Source organism: Leptonychotes weddellii, chromosome 10, assembly GCF_054177405.1.
Source record: "Leptonychotes weddellii isolate Sample4059 chromosome 10, ASM5417740v2, whole genome shotgun sequence".
NCBI lineage: Eukaryota > Metazoa > Chordata > Mammalia > Carnivora > Phocidae > Leptonychotes > Leptonychotes weddellii.
In genome coordinates this window covers 74,617,892-74,642,780 of record NC_138378.1, presented here as the reverse complement: position 1 = coordinate 74,642,780, position 24,889 = coordinate 74,617,892, and the positions used below count along the sequence as shown (strand labels likewise).

Sequence of the window (24,889 nt, the reverse complement as noted above, 5' to 3'; positions counted from 1 at the left end):
GAACCATGAGAGACTATGGACTCTGAGAAACAAACAGGGTTTTAGAGGGAAGGGGGGATTGGTTAGCCCGGTGATGGGTATTAAGGAGGGCACGTACTGCATGGAGCACTGGGTGTTATACAAAAACAAAGGATCGTGGATCACCACATCAAAAACTAATGATGTATTATATGCTGACTAACATAACATAATAAGATAAAATAAAATAAATCACAAAATTAAAAATATATATTTAAAATATTCTTCAAAATTCCAAGTTCTGTACTACAAATATTCCTTCTAAGGACCAGAGCTAATTTCTTTTTGCATAGGAAGAAGCCATTTTGATATTGTTGTAAACTGCTCTTTAAAAGAGTAAATAAAATAGCTTAATTAGTTCATAACAATCTTCAAATCTGGCATACCAAATATTTTTCTATATCCAGAATAGGTACAGTTAAATGACTGTAATATAAAAGAAAATCTGTTAAAACAAATCACTTTATTTTTAATATCACTAGTTGCATTTACTTATATGAGCCATTACATTAACAGTGCATGAATGACAGATAGCTACACTATACACATGTCATTACAATCACATCCATCCAACTTTATCCTCCAAAAGAACTACCCTAACAGTTATATTAACAATTTGAAGTGTATCCTTCACAACTTGCTAAGGTTAACCAAATATACCTACAAATACATATGTGTAAACACACACGGATTAAAACTATAAATGCTATTATTCTTGTGGGATAAACACGTAGAATTAGAATTTGTAGATCAAAGAGCGTTGTATATTTAAATATGTAAGAAAGACTGGCGAAGTAGTCATATATTTATTGCCTATTTGTATTTATTCTTCTGTAGTATGTCATATACTATGTCCAAAATTTCTGAGTTTTACCTTCCTTTTTGTTACTAAGTAAACAATTGTTAACCTTCTATGTTTTGTAATTGTGACAGATATTATCTCCCAGTAGGTTTGCCAGTCTGCTACTTGCCTCTGGTTTGTTTATAGTGTCTTCTGCACACAGATTTTTTTTCTTTTCATTTTTAACGTAAATGCACCTTGTCAATTTTCCCCTGATGGTTCCAGGCTCTCTATCATCTTAAGAAAGCCTCCCAGAAGTAATAAAAATATCATTCTCATATTTTCTTCAAATGCCTTAATAGTTTTAATTTCTACATTAAGATTATTAATTCAATAAAAATTTAAGAATATGGTATGAGGTAGCGCTCTAATATTGTTTTCTTTCAAATGGAAAGCTAATTTTCCCAACATCATTTATAATAATAATAAATATAATATGATATAAAAATAATAAAATTCCTTTCCCTATCAATTTGAACTGATAATTTTTAATATATTAACTATGTGTTAATTTGATCTGTTTCTGGGTGTTTCATTCATTTTTTACTGGTCTAACTTACCTATTCCCATGCTAGAACTATCAGCTACTAAAAGTAGGAACCAGGCCCAGATTGTGATATAAAAAGATTCTCTAAAGGAACAGGTATTCCTATTATTCAAACTGTCCTTGAGCATATATGGAAAAATCTCCTAGTTCATTGTATACAATACCCACATAGCTCAATGCTAAAATCTGACATAGATGGCACCCATGGAGGAAAACACTATGCACTTATGAATACAGACACAAATGTTTTAAACTAAATATCAGCAACTTTGATCTAACAGAGCTTAAAAATAATAAGCCATCATGACAAATTGACTTATTCCAGGAACCCAAGTGTGGTGTACATTAGGAAATCTACCAACATCACTAATTACACTGACAGGTGAAAATGCAGGACTATTTCTTTTTTTCCTTTTATCTTTTTTAGCCCAGCGCCCCACCCCACTGCTTGCCTATGCCCTCCGCTGCTTCCAACCCCCATCCACCCCTTTGCAGGACTATATTTACACCAAAAAATTTGCCAAAGAATTCAATAGTTATTCCTGAAGGAAAAATAAGAAAATGAAAAAAGAAAACATCCAAAACATGGTAAGAGAATCAGAACTGAGTACCAATCATTTTAATGCTGAAATACTAATAGAATCCCTATTAAAATCGGGAAGAAGATAGAGCTACCAATTTTATCCATTTTTATTTAAAATTTATACAGTCTAGTTCATGAAATAAAATTTTTTAAAGGCAGTAGATAGATGGGGCGCCTGGGTGGCTCAGTCGATTGAGCGGCTGCCTTCGGCTCAGGTCATGGTCCCAGGGTCCTGGGATCGAGCCCCACATCGGGCTCCCTGCTCTGCGGGGAGCCTGCTTCTCCCTCTCCCACTCCCCCTGCTTGTGTTCCCTCTCTTGCTGTGTCTCTCTCTGTCAAATAAATAAATAAAATCTTAAAAAAAAAAAAAAAGGCAGTAGATAGAGCAGAAGAGCCAAAATTATTATAATTTTGTAGATATGACTGTACAGCTAGATAATCTGAGAGACTTAAAAACTATGAGAATTAATTAGATAATTTAGCAGGGCTGCTGGAAATAAAGTAAACAGAATAACCAGCACTTTAAGTAAAATTTAAGCTACAGTCAAATTAACAGAATGTCAGTTCAGTATTTATCGTCTGCACTGAGTGGTCATGTGGAAAATATTCAGTACAAAATTAAATGCAAACGATGATTTGGGGACTACTTCAACCTTTTTCAGCATGTGCCACTTTTCACGACTCCATGTTGGAGGGTTAGAAGATGGGAGAAGAAGCGTACTACAGAGTAGCATGATTTAAAAATTTAAAAGCTCCGGGGCGCCTGGGTGGCTCAGTTGTTAAGCGTCTGCCTTCGGCTCAGGTCATGATCCCAGGGTCCTGGGATCGAGCCCCGCATCGGGCTCCCTGCTCGGCGGGAAGCCTGCTTCTCCCTCTCCCACTCCCCCTGCTTGTGTTCCCTCTCTCGCTGTGTCTCTCTCTGTCAAATAAATAAAGTCTTAAAAAAAAAAAAATTAAAAGCTCCTTCTGCAATCTAACATGAGTGTCATAGCCCAGGAATTATAACTTGTCCTAGAGCCTAGAAGGCTAAGGGAACAGAGATGACTGGAAGCCAAGAGAAGAGAAGAGAAGATCAGAAAGCCCATGCCCAAATATATTCACTTGCGAATCACTAAGGGACATGGAGAAAATTTTAGCCCAGGCCTGAGAAACTCATGATAACATCCAATGGCTAGTATCTGGGGACCCAGAAAATAAACTAGAACTATACTGGCTGAAAAACAAAAGGGACAGCCTGATCACAGCAAATATTCAGATACATTTAAGGATGAAGCCAAGAGTTAAACGAGAAAAGACCTAGGAGAGAATGCAAGGGCATATTAAAACAGAAAAGAATAAAAACACCACAACAGAGAAAGGGTAAATTTAGGTGGCTGTATAGTGTCACAGCTCAGGGCATGGGCTCTGAAGTCAGACTGATCTAGGTCTTCAGTTACGGCTCTGGCCTTTAGTACACGATCCTAGATAAGTCATTTAACATCAGTTCACGTTATCTGTTCTGTACCTAATGATACAAAGGGTTCTAAAATATCAAGTTAATCAGATAATCTAAATAGATATCAATGAACAAAGTATAGTACTAAAGCTGCAAAAGACGTAAGAAAGTAACCTACTTCTAAATGAGTCCAAAATGCATCCTAGAAATTGGTTTTTTAAAATCTCTAACATTGGTCTATTGACCTGGATGATTTATTACTTAAACAAATAAAACAACAACAACAATAATAATAAAGTACACGGCAGAAAAAGTCAAATTATTTTGACTTTTAATTAGCTGGATTCAAGCGCTGAACTGTCCTATGTGTATTTCTAACTCTTTCAGTCTCTAAAGGAATCAAGTAACCTAAGTTCGCTCTTACAAGTACCTCCAAAGTCTGCTTATAAGAAAGAAGACATGCCAGAATCCACAAAGATTTTTCTATCTTATTTTAAGCTTTAGCATTTTAAGTACATCAGGTATTATATAATATTCTTGTCCAAATCAATGGCAAATTGCTATCCTTTGCATTTTTAAGGTGAAGTACTCAAAAGGTGCTTCATATTTTACATGGTACATCTGGCTAGTAAAAGTTAATAGTTATTTTTAATTTGAAGCAAAATGTATTTTGGACTATTATAAGCAATCTAATAGTGGTAGCACAGAAGCAGCTACCACGCAGAACAACTCTGAAAGAAAAGGACTTGCTTGCAGGGAGGCAGTTGACATTGGTCCAATTTTTGGTCAGTTGAAGTTCTTCTTCCTATATTAGAGAAACTGGTCTACTGAGAGAAAGTGCCCGCCCCCTCTCCACGACCATTCATCACTCCCCATTTCCTTCCGGCAAACTGAGAAATTACATCGCTTAATGAGAAATGTTACTGATAAAAATGTTACACATGTAATGATGGGTGGTGGAGGTTTGAAAACCACTGTACTGGAATAAAACTCTTACCAGGAAATCTTGGGTTTATATATGAAAATTCTCCAGATTACATCTTTCACAATATATAATATATAACCTACTTTTCCCAAGAGGTCACTCTGATCCTACTAAATTCCAAACTAGAATTAAATAAGGAATATTTTGTATATAACATATGGGATCAAAATCTTGAGACTGCTTCTATGACCACTATACTGAGTATGAGAAGCAGTGAGAACAGTAACATTCAACTACAGTACATATTCAATTGTGCTTGGGGTAAAATGGCAGAGTAGTGTGACTGAATTAATCATCCCAAATAAAACCAGTATAAATTTTGGCAAAATATTAAAAAAACAACTGTTTGAAGGCACTGCAGAGTGATGAAAAAGGCAGAACCAAAAAAATTAAGTATAACCTGTGAGGTTTGTGAATTTGTGGCTCCCCACCCCCAACCAACCCAGGGCATCTCCCAATCCACAGGTGGCAGAAAGCAGCCTTATTGGTTTAACTGGTCAGAGGACAGACTTTTGAGGCTTGGTAGAGCAAGTAGAAAGTTAGGGATAAAATACTGAGAGGAAGGAAGCCTCAGAGGGCCATGAACTAAAATTTACATATAAAACTGACCCAAGTCCTTCACTGGCTGCTGAGCCACACGTGCAAGGACAAGCAGCAGCTAGGAGCTGCTAGAACTAAGCAGAGGCTGTGGCTGCTGACCACAACAGGGGCAATAGAGGTCAGGGTCTGAATTAGTTGCCTATTAGAAGAAGATTGCCCATTAGGCCAAATTAATCGCTATTAAACAAAAATATTTATTCAGAGGAACATAAAATAAAAAAATCTCTGTATCATTCATAACATCCAATATCCCATTGAAAGTTACTAAACTTGAGAACAGGAAAATGTGACCCATATAAAAGAAAACAAGCAGTCAATAGAAACTAAACCCAAGATGGCTACAAAGTTGCAAATAAAAGACTAAGACAATGCAGTAAACGTTTTCACAATCTCGAATCAATGGGAATGCCCAACAGCTGGCATAAATCACTGTGCTATCTGCCTTGACAGTGAGCTGTGCTGGGACAGAGGTCCTCTTGAATCCTCTAGCACGTAATAGTGTGTGCCTGGCAGTTTTTTATTTAATTAAATTAATTTAGAAAGCTCTTACTGTGCTGACCTGTTATCACTGACATGACACCAACAGGTATGTTTGAAAAATCTACATTAATATAAGTCCAGCACATAAATCAAAAGGTAATTAGCAGGATGGTGTATGATAAATGACATAACATAATAGCTTAATTTTTAGGTTAAACTTCATACACACATCTAAAAAAAATGTTAGGCTAAGTGATACACTTACACAACCACTAGTCTGTCTCCATTTCTTCAGAAAAACTTCCAAATTCTGCTTAATGTTTTCAAAACAAAACCTACCCCCGCTGCTGACTGGTGCTGAAAGTTTTTGATCACTGAGATTTTCTGTTAACATCCATGCTGGAAGGATTCTTCTCCTCTGTGCAGGGTTTGACTGTTGCTTACTGAGGTCTCTACATTCACCTAGGAAACACTAAAAAGGCACCTATATATTAATTACTAAAAATAATCATGCAGCCTTAATGAAACTGTAAAATTACTTACTTTGCAGGAAACTACCATTAAAAAAAAACCTATCTGCAAGTGTGGACTGAATTATTCAAATTTCTCAAGGAAAGAAATTCATTATCTCTATCAGTTGACATGGTGGACTAGGGTGGTAGTCTGTACAGCTTAACCTAAAAACAGCAATGCCAGTAATATTGTCATGATATGGCCAATTTCAGTTGTCTTTTCTCTCCTTGAAATAAGGAATATGTTACAGATGGATGAGATCTTAAATTTCTGACCTCACTATTTGCAGAAGTAGTTTGGGTCTTAGCTATTTCTGTGCTTCTTTCCAGTTGTGGGGCACGAGTTGTCTCATCAGGCGAGTGAACTGAGAAAGATTTTGGTGTTTCATTCAGTATATTATCTTCATCAAGCATCTGACTATTTCTACAAAACAAAATAAAAAATCATTTAAAACACTTTTATCATACCATGTCATTATAAATGTGATTCTCCCAAGTACATCTAACTAATGAATTGTGCTTCTTTTCTTGGCCTTAGCAAGACAAAAAAGCAGATGATAGCATATTAGAATAAAATATATAGACTAAAATATGTTCTTCATCTTCTGCTCATTGTATCAGCATAAAATACATTTATCTTTCCAAGTGATCGGCCTAGAAACCACTAGGTACTTATGAGATGGGTAGTAGCCATCTCTCTTAAGGCTTAAGAGCTGTGTCCTTACTCAGTATTTGTCCAGATAGCCCATAAAAGTTAAGATCCCCACCCAGCACCCAAAGAGAAAATGCAAACTGCAAGAATATCAAATAAGCTAGTATGGCTTTTGAAGAAAAAAATAAAATCCTGATGTCATGCTCACACGTAGCTGCTACTGGAGTTCTAGCCAGTATAGCCATTTGTGAAATCTCCCCAAACCTGTAGTCCAGTCGGAAGCTAACTGTTCTGACACAGGAACATCCATGGTCATATGTGGAACATACTAGCAGAACCAACTACCTCCCACTTGCTGCAAAGTGCAGGAAGATCATCCAAAGTTGATGGATTACTATTCATTACATATACATAGAGACAATCCAACAAATGTACTTTTTTGAACATTTGAAAATATAGATGGAAATACTACTCAGAAATAAAAAGGAATAACCCACTGATATACAACAAAATGGATGAATCTCAAAGAAGCCAACCACAAAAGGCTACAAATCCTGGGTATCTACCCCAAAGATACAAATGTAGGGATCCGAAAGGGTACATGCACCCCAGTGTTTATAGCAGCAATGTCCACAATAGCCAAACTATGGAAAGAGCCAAGATGTCTGTCGACAGATGAATGGATAAAGAAGATGTGGTGTATATATACAATGGAATATTATGCAACCATCAAAAGGAATGAAATCTTGCCATTTGCAACGACGTGGATGGAACTGGAGGGTGTTATGCTGAGCGAAATAAGTCAATCAGAGAAAGATATGTATCATGTGATCTCACTGATACGAGGAATTCTTAATCTCAGGAAACAAACTGAGGGTTGCTGGAGTGGTGGGGGGTGGGAGGCATGGGGTGGCTGGGTGATAGACATTGGGGAGGGTATGTGCTACAGTGAGTGCTGTGAATTGTGTAAGACTGTTGAATCACAGACTTGTACCTCTCAAACAAATAATACATTGTATGTTTAAAAAAAAGAAGATAGTAGGAAGAGAAAAATGAAGGGGGGAAATTGGAGGGAGAGACAAAACATGAGAGACTATGGACTCTGAGAAACAAACTGAGGGTTCTAGAGGGGAGGGGGTGGGGGGATGGGTTAGCCTGGTGATGGGTATTAAAGAGGGCACGTATTGAATGGAGCACCGGGTGTTATACACGAACAATGAATCATGGAACACTACATCAAAAACTAATGATGTAATGTATGGTGATTAACATAATAAAATTTAAAAAATGCAAAAAAGAAAAAGGCTACAAATCATATAAATCCATTTGTACCACATTCTGTGCTTTTGGTGTTATATCAAAAAACCACTGCCTAATCCAAAGTCACAAAGATCTATACCTGTGTTTTTTCTGAATTTCACAGTTTTAGCTCTAATAGTTAGGTCTCTGATCCATTTTAAGTCCATTTTTATATGGTGTGAGGTAGGAGTCTAACTTCATTCTTTTGCAAATGGATATCCAGTTGTCTCAACACCATTTGTTGAAGAGACTATTGTTTCTCCCATTTAATTGTCCTGGCAATCTTGTCAAAAATCAGTTGGCCATAATGTAAGGGCTTTTCCGGACCCTCAATTCTATTTCACTGATCTATATGTCTTTCTTTATGCTAGTACCATACTATCTTCATTACTGTAGCTTTGTAGTAGGTTTTGAAATTGGGAAGTGTGAATCCTCCAACTCTTTTTTTTTTTTTTCCAACTTTTAGAAACTGTTTATTTTCCATCAACCTTATTTCCATTTTGTTTGCCTTTGTGGAAGAGCACCTTAAGACCACTCGGTGGTTGTTCCTACCCATTCAGTAGCCTGAGAAGTGGGAGCTGCAGACAATCTTCATTGGCAGGCTGAGTGCTCCAGTCTTCAGCAGGAAACTGCTGAATAGACACAGGGGGCACCTGCACGCCTTCAGACCAGTCTGCAACTTCGTGTTGAGTAGTAGTGAACTCAGAAGCTGGAGCAGTCTGTTCACCCTGAAATCCCTCGTTTGTCATAGCCTTTTCAGCAACAGCCTGCTCTTCCTTTTCAATCTCTTGAGGATCTCTGTAGAAGTAGAAATCAGGCATGACCTCCCAAGGGTGTTCACAGGAAACGGTACCACGTATGCACGGAACTTCCCACGTTAGCATCTACCACATCAGACCCACTATTGAGCTCCCTTGTTGCAAGGGATGGCAGTGTCCACATAGTGCAGAGGAGGGCCTGTCTTACACAGAGCAGTGGTAGGTAGGCAGGTTAACATGAGACACCTCTGTGAGAGGATCAGCCCTTGGATCAGTTATCACCAGAAGCTGCCTGGATCTGGTTAGTGAAGGTTTCAGGAGTGAAGCAGTCAGCAATAGGAGTGACTCCAGTTACAGCAGCAAACTTCAGTTCATTGGGCAGTATTCCTGGATGATATGACACTGACATCAACCGGGTTTTCAATGGCAACAATGGCACGAGCTGCCAGTAGAAGCTTCTCCCAGGTTCTCTTCAGATTTATGATGAAGATGCCATCACTTTTCCTTTTTAGATATACTGTTCCATTTGGAAGTCAAGGTTGTTGCCAACAAAGTGGGTTTCTGCTGTAAGGAATTTGAGGACATCCTCCTCCTTCATTTGCAGGAGATCAAGGGCTCCAGATATTGTGAAAATTTCCCTTTAAGTTATGAGAGGAATCCCTCACTCCAGCAGGAAGCTTGTTCTGGTGGCTGTGAGTGGTGCTAGGTATCCCCCAGGGCATTCATGCAGAACAACACCATAGTGACCCTTCCCTAGGTAGTGTAGAAAACTCTTTTCTTCTTTTTAAAGACTTAGCAATTAAGTTATTCTTAAATCTTAAAAATATACTCCAAATTAAATTTAAATATAAATATTCTTATCTTTAATATAAAATATGCAACTAACATATATGAACTGGATCTAGAAATAAGTTTTAAAAATCATAAATCAATTCTAAACATGCATATTATCATACTATAATGGCATTTTCATCATTTTATTGTTTTGTTCAAAATTAAAGTGATTAAAATTAGCTTTTTATATGAAACTTAAAAATTAAGAACTTTAACAATTTGAAAAAAAACTTTGTATGACATAAGATTTACTGTACTTTTCTCAACAGTGTCTTAAAGGAAATAATCTCCCTAGAGAGACAATGTTGTACTTCTTCATCAGTGAAATTCAGATACAAAATTCAGATCAAAAACAAAGTGTTATACAATATTTCATTCATGTATTTAAGAACCCAACACTTGATGAGCATCCACTATTGGGGAGGTAAAAGAATGCAAAATTAATGTTGGTGCTTCTGAATGAAATATGCCATAATTTAATTAACTAAAATATAAAACTAGGGCGCCTGGGTGGCTCAGTTGGTTAAGCGACTGCCTTCGGCTCAGGTCATGATCCTGGAGTCCCGGGATCGAGTCCCGCATCGGGCTCCCTGCTCGGCAGGGAGTCTGCTTCTCCCTCTCCCACTCCCCCATCTGGTGCTCTCTCTCTCTCTCTCTCACTCTCTCTCTCAAATAAAAAAAATATATATATATATAAAACTAAGTGTTTAATCTTTTTTTAATTTGGTTTTCTCTTACTTTGACTTCTCGAAAAAGTATGGGTTTTGGTATTTCTAACAGAATGATTTCACAGAAATATATACAGAAAAGAGTGAGAAATGAACAAACTGATGAGAGCTGATATGAACAGACCCATACGGTCCCATGGAATTGGTTATAAATGGGACTTCTTATACAGAATCTAACTACTACATGAAAACATTATGACATCAGTAAAATGAAAAGTGGAAGAAATGGCAAGCTTTTGTTTTCTCAGTTTTTATTGTTGCTGTTTTGTTGTTCAGATCTTTCTTATATTCACAACTGGTTGGAAGAAAAAATTTATAATGGCATCAGGGACCCAACCACTGCCACAAAGCACACAGGTTTTTTAAATATAAAATAACACAATTAATTTGGTTACCCTAACCCAGGCACACAATTTACCAAAACATATGCAAAATATTTACTACCTCTTTCAACACATAGCTTCACAGCAACAATACACCAGATATATTACTCATAAGAGCCTAAAAAAGTACAGTGCTGCTGAAGTGGGTTGTATTCTTACTTTTATCCATACTAAAAACACTCAAAATTCAGTCATCCCACAATCTCATTTATTTAAGGTACAGCACTGGTCTTTCATGTTAAGGGGACAAGCTTATTTGAATGGATATAAATAAAATTTTTAAAAATATAAAGTTGACATATAATACTCTAAATTTTGAGGCAATGACTATTTTGTTTTATAGAGATGTGCAATATTTTCCTGATTTTTTAAAAAACTATATAATTCCACTGTGGAAATTTACTGTAACAGAAAAATTAGTTCTTTATATTTCTCATTTCAACAGCTGGTTAAAAACAGCATTCTTTCGGGGCGCCTGGGTGGCTCAGTCAGTTAAGCGGCTGCCTTCGGCTCAGGTCATGATCCCAGGGTCCTGGGATCGAGCCCCGCATCGGGGTCCTTGCTCAGCAGGGAGCCTGCTTCTCCCCTGCCTGCCGTTCCCCCTGCTTGTGCTTGCTCGCTCTCTCTCTCTCTCTCACTCTCTCGTTGTCAAATAAATAAATAAAATCTTTAAAAAAAAAAAACAGCATTCTTTCTACATGTGTGATAAGAGAAAAAAGAAGAGGAAGATATGTAAAGTTGCAAGCGACAGTTACTGAATTTCATTTAACTGAAATCAAAACCCATTTCCTCACATAATTTCTTTTCATTTACTAGCTTAATAAATTGTAGATGTGATTTATATTTACTGAAATACACAGATCTGAAGCACACGATTTGGTCAGTTTTAACAATTGCATACATCCATGTAACCTACACCCTTACTGAGACACAGAATATGTCCATCACCACAAAAAGCTTTCCTGTGTCCCTGGAAATAACCACTGACTGGATTTCTATCACTACAGATTCGTTTGCTTATTATAGAACATAATATAAACGTAATCACACAATAGATACTGTTTTGTGCCTTGCTTCTTAGGTAGATACTTGAGAATTTTCTAAATCCACAATCCTATCATCTGCAAATAAAGACAGTTTTACTTCTTCTTTTCCAATCTGATGCATTTTACTTCTTTGTCTTGCCTTCCTGGACTGGCTAGGACCTCCGATAAATGTTGAATAGAAGTTGTACAAAATGGCATCTTTGTTTTGTTCCCAATCTTAGGGAGAGAACTTCCAAAACTTGACTGTTAAGTTTTTAGATAGAAAGGAAGTTTCCTTCTTTTTCTAGATTTCTCAGAGGTTTGTTTTTTTTTTTAATCACAAACAGGTGTTGAATTTTGTCAAAACTATTTTTATGTATCTGTTGAAATGACAGTTCTTCAATCTGCTATAGCAAATTGCATTGATTTTTATCTCATAAATCCACCTTGCATTCCTCAGACAAATTCCACTTGGTTATAGTGTATTACCCTTTCTACAAATTGCTGGATTTGACTTAGAAGTATTTTTTATGAGAATACTGGTCTAGTTTTCTTATAATGTTATTGTCTGCTTTTGGTATGAGGATTATGGAAGTTTCTTCTTCTATTTGGGGGGAAAAAAGACACAATATTGGTATTATTTCTTTCTTGAAAGTTAATGGGGGACGCCTGGGTGGCTCAGTCGGTTAAGCGTCTGCCTTCAGCTCAGGTCATGATCCCAGGGTCCTGGGATCGAGTCCCGCATCGGGCTCCCTGCTCTGCGGGGAGCCTGCTTCTCCCTCTGCCTCTGTCTCTCTCTCTGTCTCTCATGAATAAATAAATAAAATCTTTAAAAAAAAAAAAAAAGAAAGTTAATGGAACTCACTAGTGAAGTTTCTTATGGAAAATTCTTAAATTGTGACCTCAATTTCTTTAATATAAAATTCACCCAATTTTCTATTTCTTCCTATATTAGTTTTGGTAAATTATGTTTTCAGAGGAATGTATCCATTCATTTAGGCTGTCAAGTTTGCTGGCATAAAGCTTTAAATAATATTTCTTCGTTATTCTTTTAAGGTCTGTAAAATTCCTAGTAATATACTCTCTTCCATTCCTGATATTGATAATTTGTATTTTTTCATTTTGGTTTACATTTAATTAATCTTTTCAAAGAACCAACTTTTGGCTTTGTTGATTTTCTTTGTTATTTGTCTATTTTCTATGTCACTGATTTCTAATCTTATTCTTATTTCCTTTTTTCTATCTGCTTTGGGATTAATTTGCTCCTGTCTGCCTGTCTCCTTAGAGTAGAAACAAAGATCATTGGTTTTATAGCTTTCTTCTCTTCTAATACAAGCATTTAATATAAATTTCCCTCTAAGAACTACTTTGGCTTCATCTCACAAATTTTTATGTTGTTTTCAGTATTATTTTGTTCAAAATGTTTTCTAATTTCCCTTGTGATTCTCTTTGACCTAAGAGTTACTTAGAAATGTGCTATTTAATGTCAAATTTTTGGAGATTTTTCTATTTTATCGTTACTGATTTTTTTAAGTAATCTCTATGCCCAACATGGGACTCAAACTCACAATCCCAAGATCAAGAGTCGCATGCTCTACAAACTGAGCCAGCCAGGCACCCCTACTGTCACTGATTTTTAATTTAATATTACTGTAATCACAGAACACATTCTGTATACTTTTGTCCATCTACTTCTATAAGTCCAGTTTATGTAGACTATAATTTAAAAGCTGAAAGAGTGGCAATAATCTGCTAATGACTGCCTCAACAAAACTAGAGTATTAACTTTATATTAGATGTTTATTATAATACCTCATTTTCCCAATTCTATATTTTCTGTTATTTTTATAAGAAAGAGGAGTTATGTGAGTGTAGTCTAAGCCAGAGGGGTTAATAATACCTTAATACAATTTAAAAAGCTAAAAGAAAAGATTAAGAAAATGTAGTTGGTTTCAAATTACCTATCCTGGTTACTATTAGATAGAAAATACATTCTGAACACGATGGTAAAAGGATACCACATATGCGAGCAATCACTATTGAGGTGTAGGTTTCTAATGTCAAATTTTTCCTAGAGAAACATAACAAACATATATACCACACACACTCCATGTAACTCCTATACTGCCAACATAGTTTAATCCTAGAATGGTTTTTACTGAAGCATTTGTGGATGGCTGAGGAATTAGGTTACAATTACCATTTTTTCAAAATTTATTAAAAAAAATTTTTTTAAGATTTTTTTTTATTTGACAGAGAGAGAGCACAGGCAATCTTACCTTAAAGTACATTCCATTTCTGTTTCAGAGTGTGTAGAGAAAACACAGAATATGTATTTGTCGACTAGCAAAGAAAAACTGTCTCCAGGATTCAACCAGCACCATAGATTTCTCTTCAATGGTAAGAGCTGGCTCTTCTCGGAAGACTGATAAAAACATGGATTTGCGTGTATCTAACAAATAAAAAAAGAATACAGTGGTGTAATTCTACATTATGAGAAAAATACAACTTAACACGAACTGATCCAAAATTTGGGTATCAAAACAATTTCATTCCAACTCAGACTTAAGTCTAATAAATCTGGCACTTATAAGTACAATAATTATTATCTATACATAAAAAAGGAAAAAGAGCTAAAATACACCTCCCACTTTTGTAGGAATCAAAGAAAAAAGCAAAGTTATCAATTAGCTGGTTAAAAGATATTTCTGCTTTGCTTAAGAGGGACAATCAGACATTGGAAAGAGAAACATGAAAAATAATTCTCAGTTTGGAAACTGAGTCCCCCAACTTTCATATCCATAATTCACTAATCCCTTGGAAACGGCTAGCTTCTTTTATACTTATTTTCCCCTAGTAAATTCTTAGTGTGATTAAAAAATGAGATATTACAGGAAGAGAGACTTTGATCAAATCTCTCAAGCAAACAACATAGCTTGTTTCGATTGCTTTTGCTCCTCCTCACCTAGGAGTTTTCTAACATAGACTAATATAGAAAAGGAAGCGTTAAAACAAAAGCCGCCAAAAAAAAATAAGCACTGTTGCCTACATGCCCAAATTAAAAAAAAAAAAAAAAGACAAGGTTGAAAGCTATAATGAATATAATCTATCCAGTTCTGGCAATTTAACTTCATGAGGATCTGGTCATAAATCCTTCCTATGTGTATCTGCAATTGAAAACATTTCTATTTCCTTTAAATCTGTTAAAAGAAAGGAGTGAAATAAAATTTGGAGATAAAGAGTAGAAATAGAAATTTAAAACAGAGACTATGTAAATTTGGTAGGCAATTATTTTATAGGTCAGAGTTATTTTACAAACTATACACAAGACTTCGTAAGAATGGACATGCTATGGAATACCATATTTATGTAACACCATATTGCTGAAAAGAACTGTGAATGTTTGATTTTTAAAAATCAAGTTATAATTTAAACTTAATGTTTAGAAACCTTTCGTTAGCTATCAACCACCCCTAATTTATCTCTCAGAGTGGCTCTGGCTCATGGCTAGAGTTTTCGAGCCAGGACAAACCACCAGATTCTGAGCTTGTGCACACTGCTGGGCTTGGAAATTGTTCCCTGTTATTCCTTGGACTTTTAAATGAAGCCTCCTTTTCCTTGAGTATACCACAATCATCAGAGTCAGGAATGTTGAGCAGCAGGAGGGACAAGAGTCAGGACAGAAATACCATAGCTTCTGCCTAAACCTTGAAATATTTTATAAATGAGGTTTGCTTCTAATACGCTAAGATAAGACCATGCTCTTATTCATAAGTATTTTAAAGATTCAGATGAATCTCTAAACAACATTAAATAACAATAGTCCTAAATTTTCGAAGGCCAAGATGTTAAATACAAAGGCATAATATTCTAAGGGTAGAAAAAGTAAAATACTTTTTAAAAAAGGAAACTAATTACATTCCTTTAATAAGGCATCACAAACCCAAAGTCAAAGAAACATTCACTTTCAGTATTTTTTACTCAGTTGAATGTACTTAACATTTAAATTTTAAGTGGTGAAATATTAGGTATTTAGCAAATCCAAAGAGAAAGTGAATCAACGTATATGGTCCATGATCATCTTTTTCTTTTCCTAAAATTGTTCATACAGGGGATTCCAGAACCAAGAGCAAAAATGACATTCCTATAACTAATCTAATATTTGATCCCATAACTTAAACCTAAATAAATATTACTAATTGAATAAGTTTTTTAAATCTGTCAAACTATGTATACTTCAGGGCACCTGAGTGGCTCAGTCGATCAAACATCCGACTCTTGATTTCAGCTCAGGTTACGATCTCGGAGTCATGAGATCAAGCCCCGTGTTAGGTTCCATGTTGGGCATAGAGCCTGCTTAAGATTCTCTTCCTCCCTCTTGTTCTGCCCCCTGCCCCCTCTCCCTCTATAAAGAAACAAAAACAAAAAGCAACTATATGCACTTCAAGAGCTACTGTAGTATTTTATAGCTATTTTCCAAGTACACTCATAATTTCATAGGAAGAAAAACAATCACAACTCGGGAATTTTATTGGGGCAAAGAAAAAACACAGTCACTCAAAGATGTATATTTTGAGGATTAACATTAAGTGGCAAAAAATGTATCTAATCCTTTGCAATTTATCTGTAGTTATAGAACTACTCCCTCAATCATCCAAGAACCAAAAAGAGTAAGATTTTCTTTTTTTTTTTTTTAAAGATTTTATTTATTTATTTGAGACAGAGAGAATGAGATACAGAGAGCATGAGAGGGAGGAGGGTCAGAGGGAGAAGCAGACTCCCTGCTGAGCAGGGAGCCCGATGCGGGACTCGATCCCAGGACTCCAGGATCATGACCTGAGCCGAAGGCAGTCGCTTAACCAACTGAGCCACCCAGGCACCCAAGAGTAAGATTTTCTTAAAATGAAATAAAAGCATTGACAGCTATGAATTTACCCGGAGGACATAACTAACCACTGGTGATGCAATCATGTATAGACAACACTGTCGATTTGCTTTCATATTTTCTCCCTGCTGATACCAGACAGATTAAATTTAAATGACACACAAAAAAGCTAACATCATCTCCTCATGAGCTAACATTATCTCCTCACACACTATTTCCAAGAACTGCTGAGAGCTAGAGTCTTTTTTAAAAGGAAGTATTAGAGAAAAAAAAGACAAATTCATCCAATTTAAAAGTATAAATTAGTAAATGCCCTAATCGCATTCATCTATCATTGTCAAAGCTACATTTCTATTTGATTGGATTTCTAATTTGAAGGAAAGCAGAAAAATATTTAATCACTTAAACACAATTTGGAGTACACAGCCTACAGAAGGATTGTAACAAAACATTTGCTCTAGTTCATTTAAATAATTTTACAAAAACTTTTCAAAATAAAACTTCTCTCAAAATTTTATCACAGTTGTATACATAGCCTGCTTTAGCAGATCAATTTATTTGTGACTTATTAGAGAACAGAAAGTAAATGATATTTAGCACACATAAAGGTAAAATGAATGAATTAGAAGTTGCTCATCTATCTCATTATTTTCAAGACCTTAACATTTCTATTCACAATTAAGGTCAGTTTAGAATTTTTCTAAATTTCTCTAAATCGCACCTTGAAGGTACAGCTACAATAAACAGCTGAATAAATAAATATATCTATTTCAAGGAGATAGGCGTTTTGTTGAAATTACATTAACATAAACAAGAAATCAAGCATTACATAAAGCAAAGGACCTATGCATACATCACCAAGTCCAAGAAGCAGTTTTTCTTCAACTGGCATGGTGTAAATAATTCATGGAATAAAATTCAAAACCCAATTAAATATTGTTCTAAAAGAACAATCAAATTCTAGTACTAGAGTTGTACATTTCCTTAAAAATAAATACACTTTTTCATGTCTTCCAGTGTTTGGTAGTTTGGCGTTACGGAAGGAACTGCACCACACTGTACTATTCTCTACACCTTTTTCATGTCATAAGGATTCCATAATAATTTTTTGAAAACATAATACAGGGCATCTGGATGGCTTAGTCAGTTAAGCGTCTGCCTTCAGCTCAGGTCATGATCCCAGGGTCCTGGGATTGAGCCCCACATCAGGCTCTCTGCCCAGCAGGGAGTCTGCTTCTCCCTCTCCCTCTGCCTGCAGCTCTGCCTGCTTGTGCTCACTCTCAATCTCTCTGTCAAATAAATAAAATCTTAAAAAAAAAAAAGAAAACCTAATACAGGTTAGATATTATGTGTGGACCCATCATACAGTTTCAGAAAAAGTATATTAACTTCTGATGTCCCTTTTGAGTCTTTCCCTATCCCTGTCTCTTCTCAGTTCCCTCAGAGGTAATTATTATACCAATTGTTATGTTTATCACTTCCTTAGGAAATTTTCTTTATGGTTTTATCACCTAAGTTTATGACAGTGAATATTTATTTTGTAGAATTTTTAATCTTATGTAAATGAAGCTATACTGTATATATTCTTCCAAGGTTGCTTTTATCATTATCATGTTCCTGACTCTAATCCATTTTTTTCATGCTTTCACTATAATTTGTCTTCACTGTTGTAGGATATTTCATTAAATGAATATATCACAATATATTTATCAATTCCATTGTTGATGGAAATTTATGTTGTGTCTAGTTTTCTGCTATGATATAAGCAATTTTGCTCTTCAGGTTCTTATACACATCTATTGGTACTTATGTGTGTGTGAGGTCTGGCTTGTAGGGAATGCATGCCTTCATCTTTAGGAAATAGTATCAAGCTATTTTCCAAAGTGGCTGCAACATTTAAGCTCCCACCCAAACTTTATAACTATTCTACTTGTTCTACATCCTCATCAACACTTGAAATTGTTAGACTTTTCGTTTTTGTAATCTGTTGGGTGTTAGTATCTCATTGCAGTTTCATTACATTTCTCTACTTAATAAGAGGGCTGAGCACCTTCATCATATTTACTAAACAGTCAGATTTCCAATTCTATAATGTGCCACTCAAGTCTTCAGCCCATTTTTCTACTGGATTGTTTCTCTTTTTCTCATTGATTGAAGGCATTTGTTATATATTTTGGATATCATTCCTTTGTCAATTATATGTGTTTTAAATAACGTCTTCCTGTTACATTTTCCATTTTCATTATAATCCTTGATAAGCAAAGGTTCTTAATTTTAATGTAATTGGATTTTTTTTAAGACTTTATTTATTTGACAGAGAGAGAGAGGGAGAGCACAAGCAGGGGGAGCAGCAGGCAGGGGGAGAGGGAGAAGCAGGCTCTCCGCTGAGCAGGGAGCCCGATGCAGGGCTCGATCCCATGACCCTGGGACCATGATCTGAGCTGAAGGCAGACGCTTAACTGACTGAGCCACCCAGGTGCCCCTGTAATTGGATTTTTTTCAGTCTTTCTTTTTATAGCTTATTTTAAAACTCTTCTCTACCCTAAGGTCACAAAGGTTTTTTTTTCCTATATAATCTAACAGTTTTATAGTTTTAACTTTCACATTTAAACCACCTAAAGCTGATTTGTATGTATGGTTTGAGGTAGGGATCTAATTTTTTTCCCACAAGCAAATAACAAACTCTCCCAGTACCATTTATTGATGAAAAGTCCTCTTGTCCACCAATAAGCAATGCCAGGTCTGGCCCAAATCAAATTCCCACATATATAAGACTGAATCTAAGAGTGCTTTCAGTTGTAAACTTCTATCCAACTGAAGGCACCAGAACTTCTTGTGAAGAAAAATCAAGTTACTTTCAACTTCAAGAATTTTTTTTTTAAAGAAGAGAATAGCAAATGGCAAAAGAATCCTGACTTGGGAAACATAATGAAAAAAAAAAAATACTGCACAGATTTCAAAGAACCTGAGTTCTAATTCCCATTTGACAACTTGCTGACTATGTAAAATTATGCATTCTCCAGAGAGCCTTGATATTCTACATTGTCAAAACTAATGCTACCAAGAAAAGGGTAAAAAATACTTATCTTTCTCCCAAGTATATAAGGTTACATTTACTAGAAAGTTCATAAATTATATTAAATAATATTTAAAAGATAAGTATAAACAAAGGTATGCATAAACAATATTATACCAAATTTTAGTTTCATATTTATAATCTCATGAGGAATTTTTGCTCTAGCTTCTAATTTTGTATCTACCACAGTTTAATACTCAAAAGACACTTGTTGACTTCATATAGTTGTTTTATATGAGTACAGTCTAATTAAAGACCAAGTAAAGGAGAAGGATGTTTTCGAAAAGATATCTTCTTTTAATTAAAAAATTACTAAACTCCTGTGCAGAAATTTGACCCACTTCACAAAAAAATAAAGTTTAACTCAAAGAGAGAATTTTTCATTAACAAAATTTTAATATAAGTATACTTATTTTATGTTACTACTACTTTTTTGAATAATCATAGATGTTCAAAATATATCTGAATACTTTTCATCCAAGTATAGACACAACTCTAGTTAAGCATCTTTATTAAGCCAATTTGGAAAACATTCTAGTTTTTAAAATCTAAATATAAGTAAGTTTTTCAATATTCAAGCATTAGTTAAACTGATGGTTTCCCAAATGGCCTACTTTTGATACATAAAAAATTTAATGCCGTGTAACTTTTGTTATAAGAAGGGTTTCTTCTTAGCACTGAGTAAATAAGAATGGAAAAAGAAAATCTAATATTCAATTTTTCACAATTCAGTTGATTAATTTGCTTACAAATAAATGTGCTGAGTTCTCAAAATGGATCATGTCATTGTCTACAACTCTTCTGCTACTACAAATTTTTCAGATGTTATTTGAAACAAAAACAAAGCTTCAAAAACATCAAGAATTATAGGTATTGACCAAGGATCTGTCTTTATAAGTTGCATAAAGAATACTCTTGGCTTATTGATTTATTTTCTATGATATATGTATACATAGTAGGATTTGGATACTAATAATGCAAATCTAGAAAAGCCTATAAACCTACTTGCAGGGCTGATATTCTCTGCTTTGGTATCAAAAATAACTAGAAATCTAATCATCAAGGACTATTTAAATGTTACACTTTTCCAAAAGTAAGTACTCATTAGAAGTTCTCCATTTCGTTAACATGAATGATAGAGTAGTAAATCTAAATAATGTAGTATTAAGTTGTAGGTATTCCACTTGAGGAGCCATGTGTATTATTTGCCATAATTACTATTTTGAAAAAAAGTAAATATAAAGTAATGATATGATCTATCAGAGAAGGCAGGATGGGAATTTAGAGATTCCTATATTCTCTACCTTAATGTGCTTCAGTAACAATAAAAACAAACTTGTTTATTTTAGGCCACAGTTGGTCATTGAAATGGCGTTAGAAATTAGGTGCTAGGGGGCACCTGGGTGGGTCAGTGGGTTAGGCGTCTGTCTTCAGTTCAGGTCAGGATCCCAGGGTCCTGGGATCGAGCCCCACATCAGGCTCCTTGCTCAGCAGGGAGTCTGCTTCCTCTCCCGCTCCCTCTGCTTGTGCTCTCTCTCTCTCTCTTTCTCTGTCAAATAAATAAAATCTTAAAAAAAAAAAAAAAAGAACTTAGGTGCTAGGAATAACATAATTTTGTAAAAATTCATGATATCTCCACTTTTAGACATGTCATGTATAGTTCTCACTGCAGCATTTCTTCATGCATTCACAAATATGAATTAAGTACCTACTATGTGCTCAGCATTATGCTAGATACTAAAGATACAAAGATGGGTCAGTGTTCCTATACTCAACAAGTTTATGATCTAGTAAGTCTCATCTAAGAGGATAGTTGGAGAGGATTCAGAGATGAACAGCTGATGGTAAATAAATGGGTTCTCACAGGAGAGCTGACTATAGACATCAGCACTTCTCCAGACACGAAGACAATGCAGAATGATATACAAACCTTTTTTAAAGTATTTATTCAATGTTGAGATGGGGTAAATTCAGCTTTATTCAAAACCTTTCCAATACTAGAATTAAAAGGATACTTCTCAAATTTGAAAACAGCTCAACACAGGATAATAAAAGTACTTTATGTGTAAAAGAAAGAACTAATGATACCAAAGGCAGCGTACGTATAAGATGAAAATACATATAGGTTTAAAATGTTACAAGTTAATGAATTTTGTTCCATAATAATTTTACCGCCACGGCATCTAGTCCAAAACAGATGGACCCTCATACACGTTTTATTCTCCTATACAACACATTGTGCAAATGGAAAGGAATAATCACATTACATCCTCAGAAACTAATATCCCTATGATACATCAATGCTCAAACTATAAAGCAAGCAATTAAAATTTTAGCCCTCAACAAGAACTTTCAAATTAAAACTATTTATGCAACCCTAAAGTTGAACAAGGTTTAAATTTTAGAAATATTCAATTCTACACACAGAGGTACAGAAATCTCTTAAAATACAACCCTGTAATATTTAAGTGACTTCAGTCACTACCTCACCTCCCCAAAACAAACCATTATATAGTTACAGGCTTTCTTATAGAATCTTATTTGTAATACCCAGTCATAATGTATACATGAACTGGCAGTCATCTTTCACTACAGTTCTAACTAGGTAAATGTAGCACTGCTTTATGGGAAAATAAATACTTTAAAAAGTTTAGATCTTTATCTCCCAATTATCCTCTGGAAATAAGAAGGATATATTCTGACATTCATTCTCTATTTCCATAACCTTAGAAAATAAGCCACTTTAATCAGGAGCTATAAAAAGGTGAGAGGCAAAAAGTTAAAAACAAGTCATGAATAACATATATACCGGTTTGATTCGAAGCTGACCACCGACCACCTCAAGAATGGCATGTCTTCTGGACACTCTCTTGTCTGTTATCTACAGGGGAAAAAAAATAAACATTTCAAACACAGCTACCTCCATAAAAAACAACAGTAACAACAACAACAACAAAACCCATAGCAAGGTTTCTGAAATTAGTAGGTTAGATATGAAATAGTCCCTCAGCAACTGCGTATTAAAATGATTGTCCTCATTGAACAGATAATTAAACAACTCTGAGATTAAGGGACATGCCCAAGGTCATAAGAATAAATGGCAGAGCAGAGACCCAAACTTGGAATCTAACACATCCCAAAACCTTTCATGATGGTTTCCATTCAAGATAGACATTTTGTAGGGATTCTTATCAATAAAATTCATAAAATGAGAAAAAAATCTGTATGTGGTGTACTTATTAAGAAACCTTTCAAATATAAGAAATATATAGTATGTGTTGATGACAAAAGGATTTAAGGAGCAGCAGTCTGGTAAATATAAAGGGGTGACTACAAGTTTTAGGGTCAGGCAGACCTGCACTGGAGCTCTAGGGCCATCAGTAGTAGTTAAGAAAACAGGAAGGTGGGAGGGGCAGTGATGAAAACCAAATATTCACATGCAGCAGAGATTATCATTTATATATGTGTGTGTGTATATATATAAAACAATATATACGCATATATTAATATCATATAATAATGTATAATGAATAGATTTGCTTCCTGTTTTGAGCCAACAATGTTCTACTTCCCCTCACAAGCACTTCTGCATACGAAAGTTTAAAAATCATTTGCACTTTAAATGCTAAAATTGCCAATTGAGGCTTCCCTGCAAGGCTATAAACACAACAGTTAGGATTGCCTTTGTTATTTGTGGCAGATACATAATGAAAACATGTTAAGCACAAACTTTACTTAACACCGTAATTATTCGGCCCATCTCTGGATCACCTTAGTATCTATCACTTCAACTCTGATTATTATCCACCTAAGGACCAAAATTATCAGTAAAAACAGACTACAGCAATGCCTAATTCAATTAAACCCATTAGTTCTGCAAAAACTTGCAAAAATGTGAAAATGCCAGGAATCAGTACTCATTTTTTTAATCAGAGAGCAGTTCTGCATGTAAGACCATGACTATATAAAATTAGGCACAGTTGAATGAATTCCATATATGTGTATTGCAACAGCTCCAGTTAATTTTTAGAACATTTTTAAAAATAAAGTATCTTAAAAGTAGCCCACTTAAAGCATATACACTGTTGGCCACAACAGTTCAGAAAAGTAAATATAAACTAATTATCAGAAAGGAGAGAAGAGGGTGGGAGGGATGGAGTGGCTGGGTGATAGACACTGGGGAGGGTATGTGCTATGGTGAGCGCTGTGAATTGTGTATGACTGTTGAATCACAGACCTGTACCTCTGAAACAAATAATACATTATATGTTAAAAAAAAAAAAAAAAAGAAAGGAGAGAAGAAATTTGGAGGTTCCTATATTCTCCCCCATTGTGTGCCTTGTGAGCCAAAAACACCAGCAGTTACCTGATAACCTAATTTACCATGTGCAGATTTTATCATTTGCATAGAACTTTCACTTAAATGTTGAGATTCACCATAATACTGCCATAGCTATTATTCACATTTTACAAATTTGGAAACTGAAAGTCTAGAGAACTGAAGTAACTTGTGTAGCCACTCCTTGAGTAGGTAGCACTCCAAATCCATACTCATTAATAAGAATAAATATGTGGGGAAAATAGTCATATATGATTCTATACCTGCATATAATCATTCAGAAACAGTTTCAAGAAAAGAAAATTACTCTGTGTCAGGGAGTAAGAAGCTTCTAATTCTAACTTGGGTAGTAAGATCTCATTGCTAACTTCAACAATACAAATCCATTTGCAGCAGACTGTCAAATATAAAACCATGGCATGCAATGATGGTTCCTGTAATAGTCCAGCTTGGGTTTTTTTCTTTTTCAAACCATATTTTTGCAGGAAGCGATAATGGACTTTTTCTATCTCAGTCTTTCTTTGAAGTAGGCTTTCCCGACACTAGCATGAAAAAAATATATATATGAAAGCATAACATGACCTCTAGTGGACATATCATTCCATAACAGTGTAATTTCATGGCAAGCTGTGCATTTCTATAGCATACCAAAAAAAAGTGTTTTTTAAAGAGCCTTTCAAATTAATGTTATTTGGGCATTTAGCTATAATAGTCCCTTTTAAACTATACCTCTAAATAACGAGTAAGTTAGAAAATAATAATTTATGTCATCTCTACAGGAAGCTTTTAACAAATTATCATTGGGGCTTATTTTAATTTCAGGATGGATGTGGGGAGGGTAGAAGGTAGAGGGTATGTGGAGGCTAAGTCATAAATAGATTACCCTAAGGAGCTGATGGCCTGCTTTAT

General features: G+C 35.1%; 1 protein-coding gene and 1 pseudogene across 4 annotated transcripts in view; both read right to left on the bottom strand.

Annotated features, from left to right (window-relative positions):
• The window catches only part of APLF (aprataxin and PNKP like factor), a 73,689-nt gene that overhangs the window by 35,911 nt on the left and 12,889 nt on the right, over window positions 1-24,889 (bottom strand). For all 4 annotated transcript variants that reach the window (XR_014148907.1, XM_081832087.1, XM_081832089.1 and 1 more), the window contains exons 2-5: window positions 22,451-22,522; window positions 13,960-14,132; window positions 6,278-6,425; window positions 5,755-5,961 (exon numbers count right to left, since the gene is read on the bottom strand). Coding sequence is in view for 3 of the 4 variants with exons in the window: in XM_081832087.1 (XP_081688213.1) it covers window positions 5,755-5,961; window positions 6,278-6,425; window positions 13,960-14,132; window positions 22,451-22,522 (600 nt within the window). In the remaining variant the exon portion in view is untranslated. The remainder of the gene's footprint in view (window positions 1-5,754; window positions 5,962-6,277; window positions 6,426-13,959; window positions 14,133-22,450; window positions 22,523-24,889) is intronic.
• Window positions 7,955-13,703, bottom strand: LOC102748630 (small ribosomal subunit protein uS2 pseudogene; annotated as a pseudogene).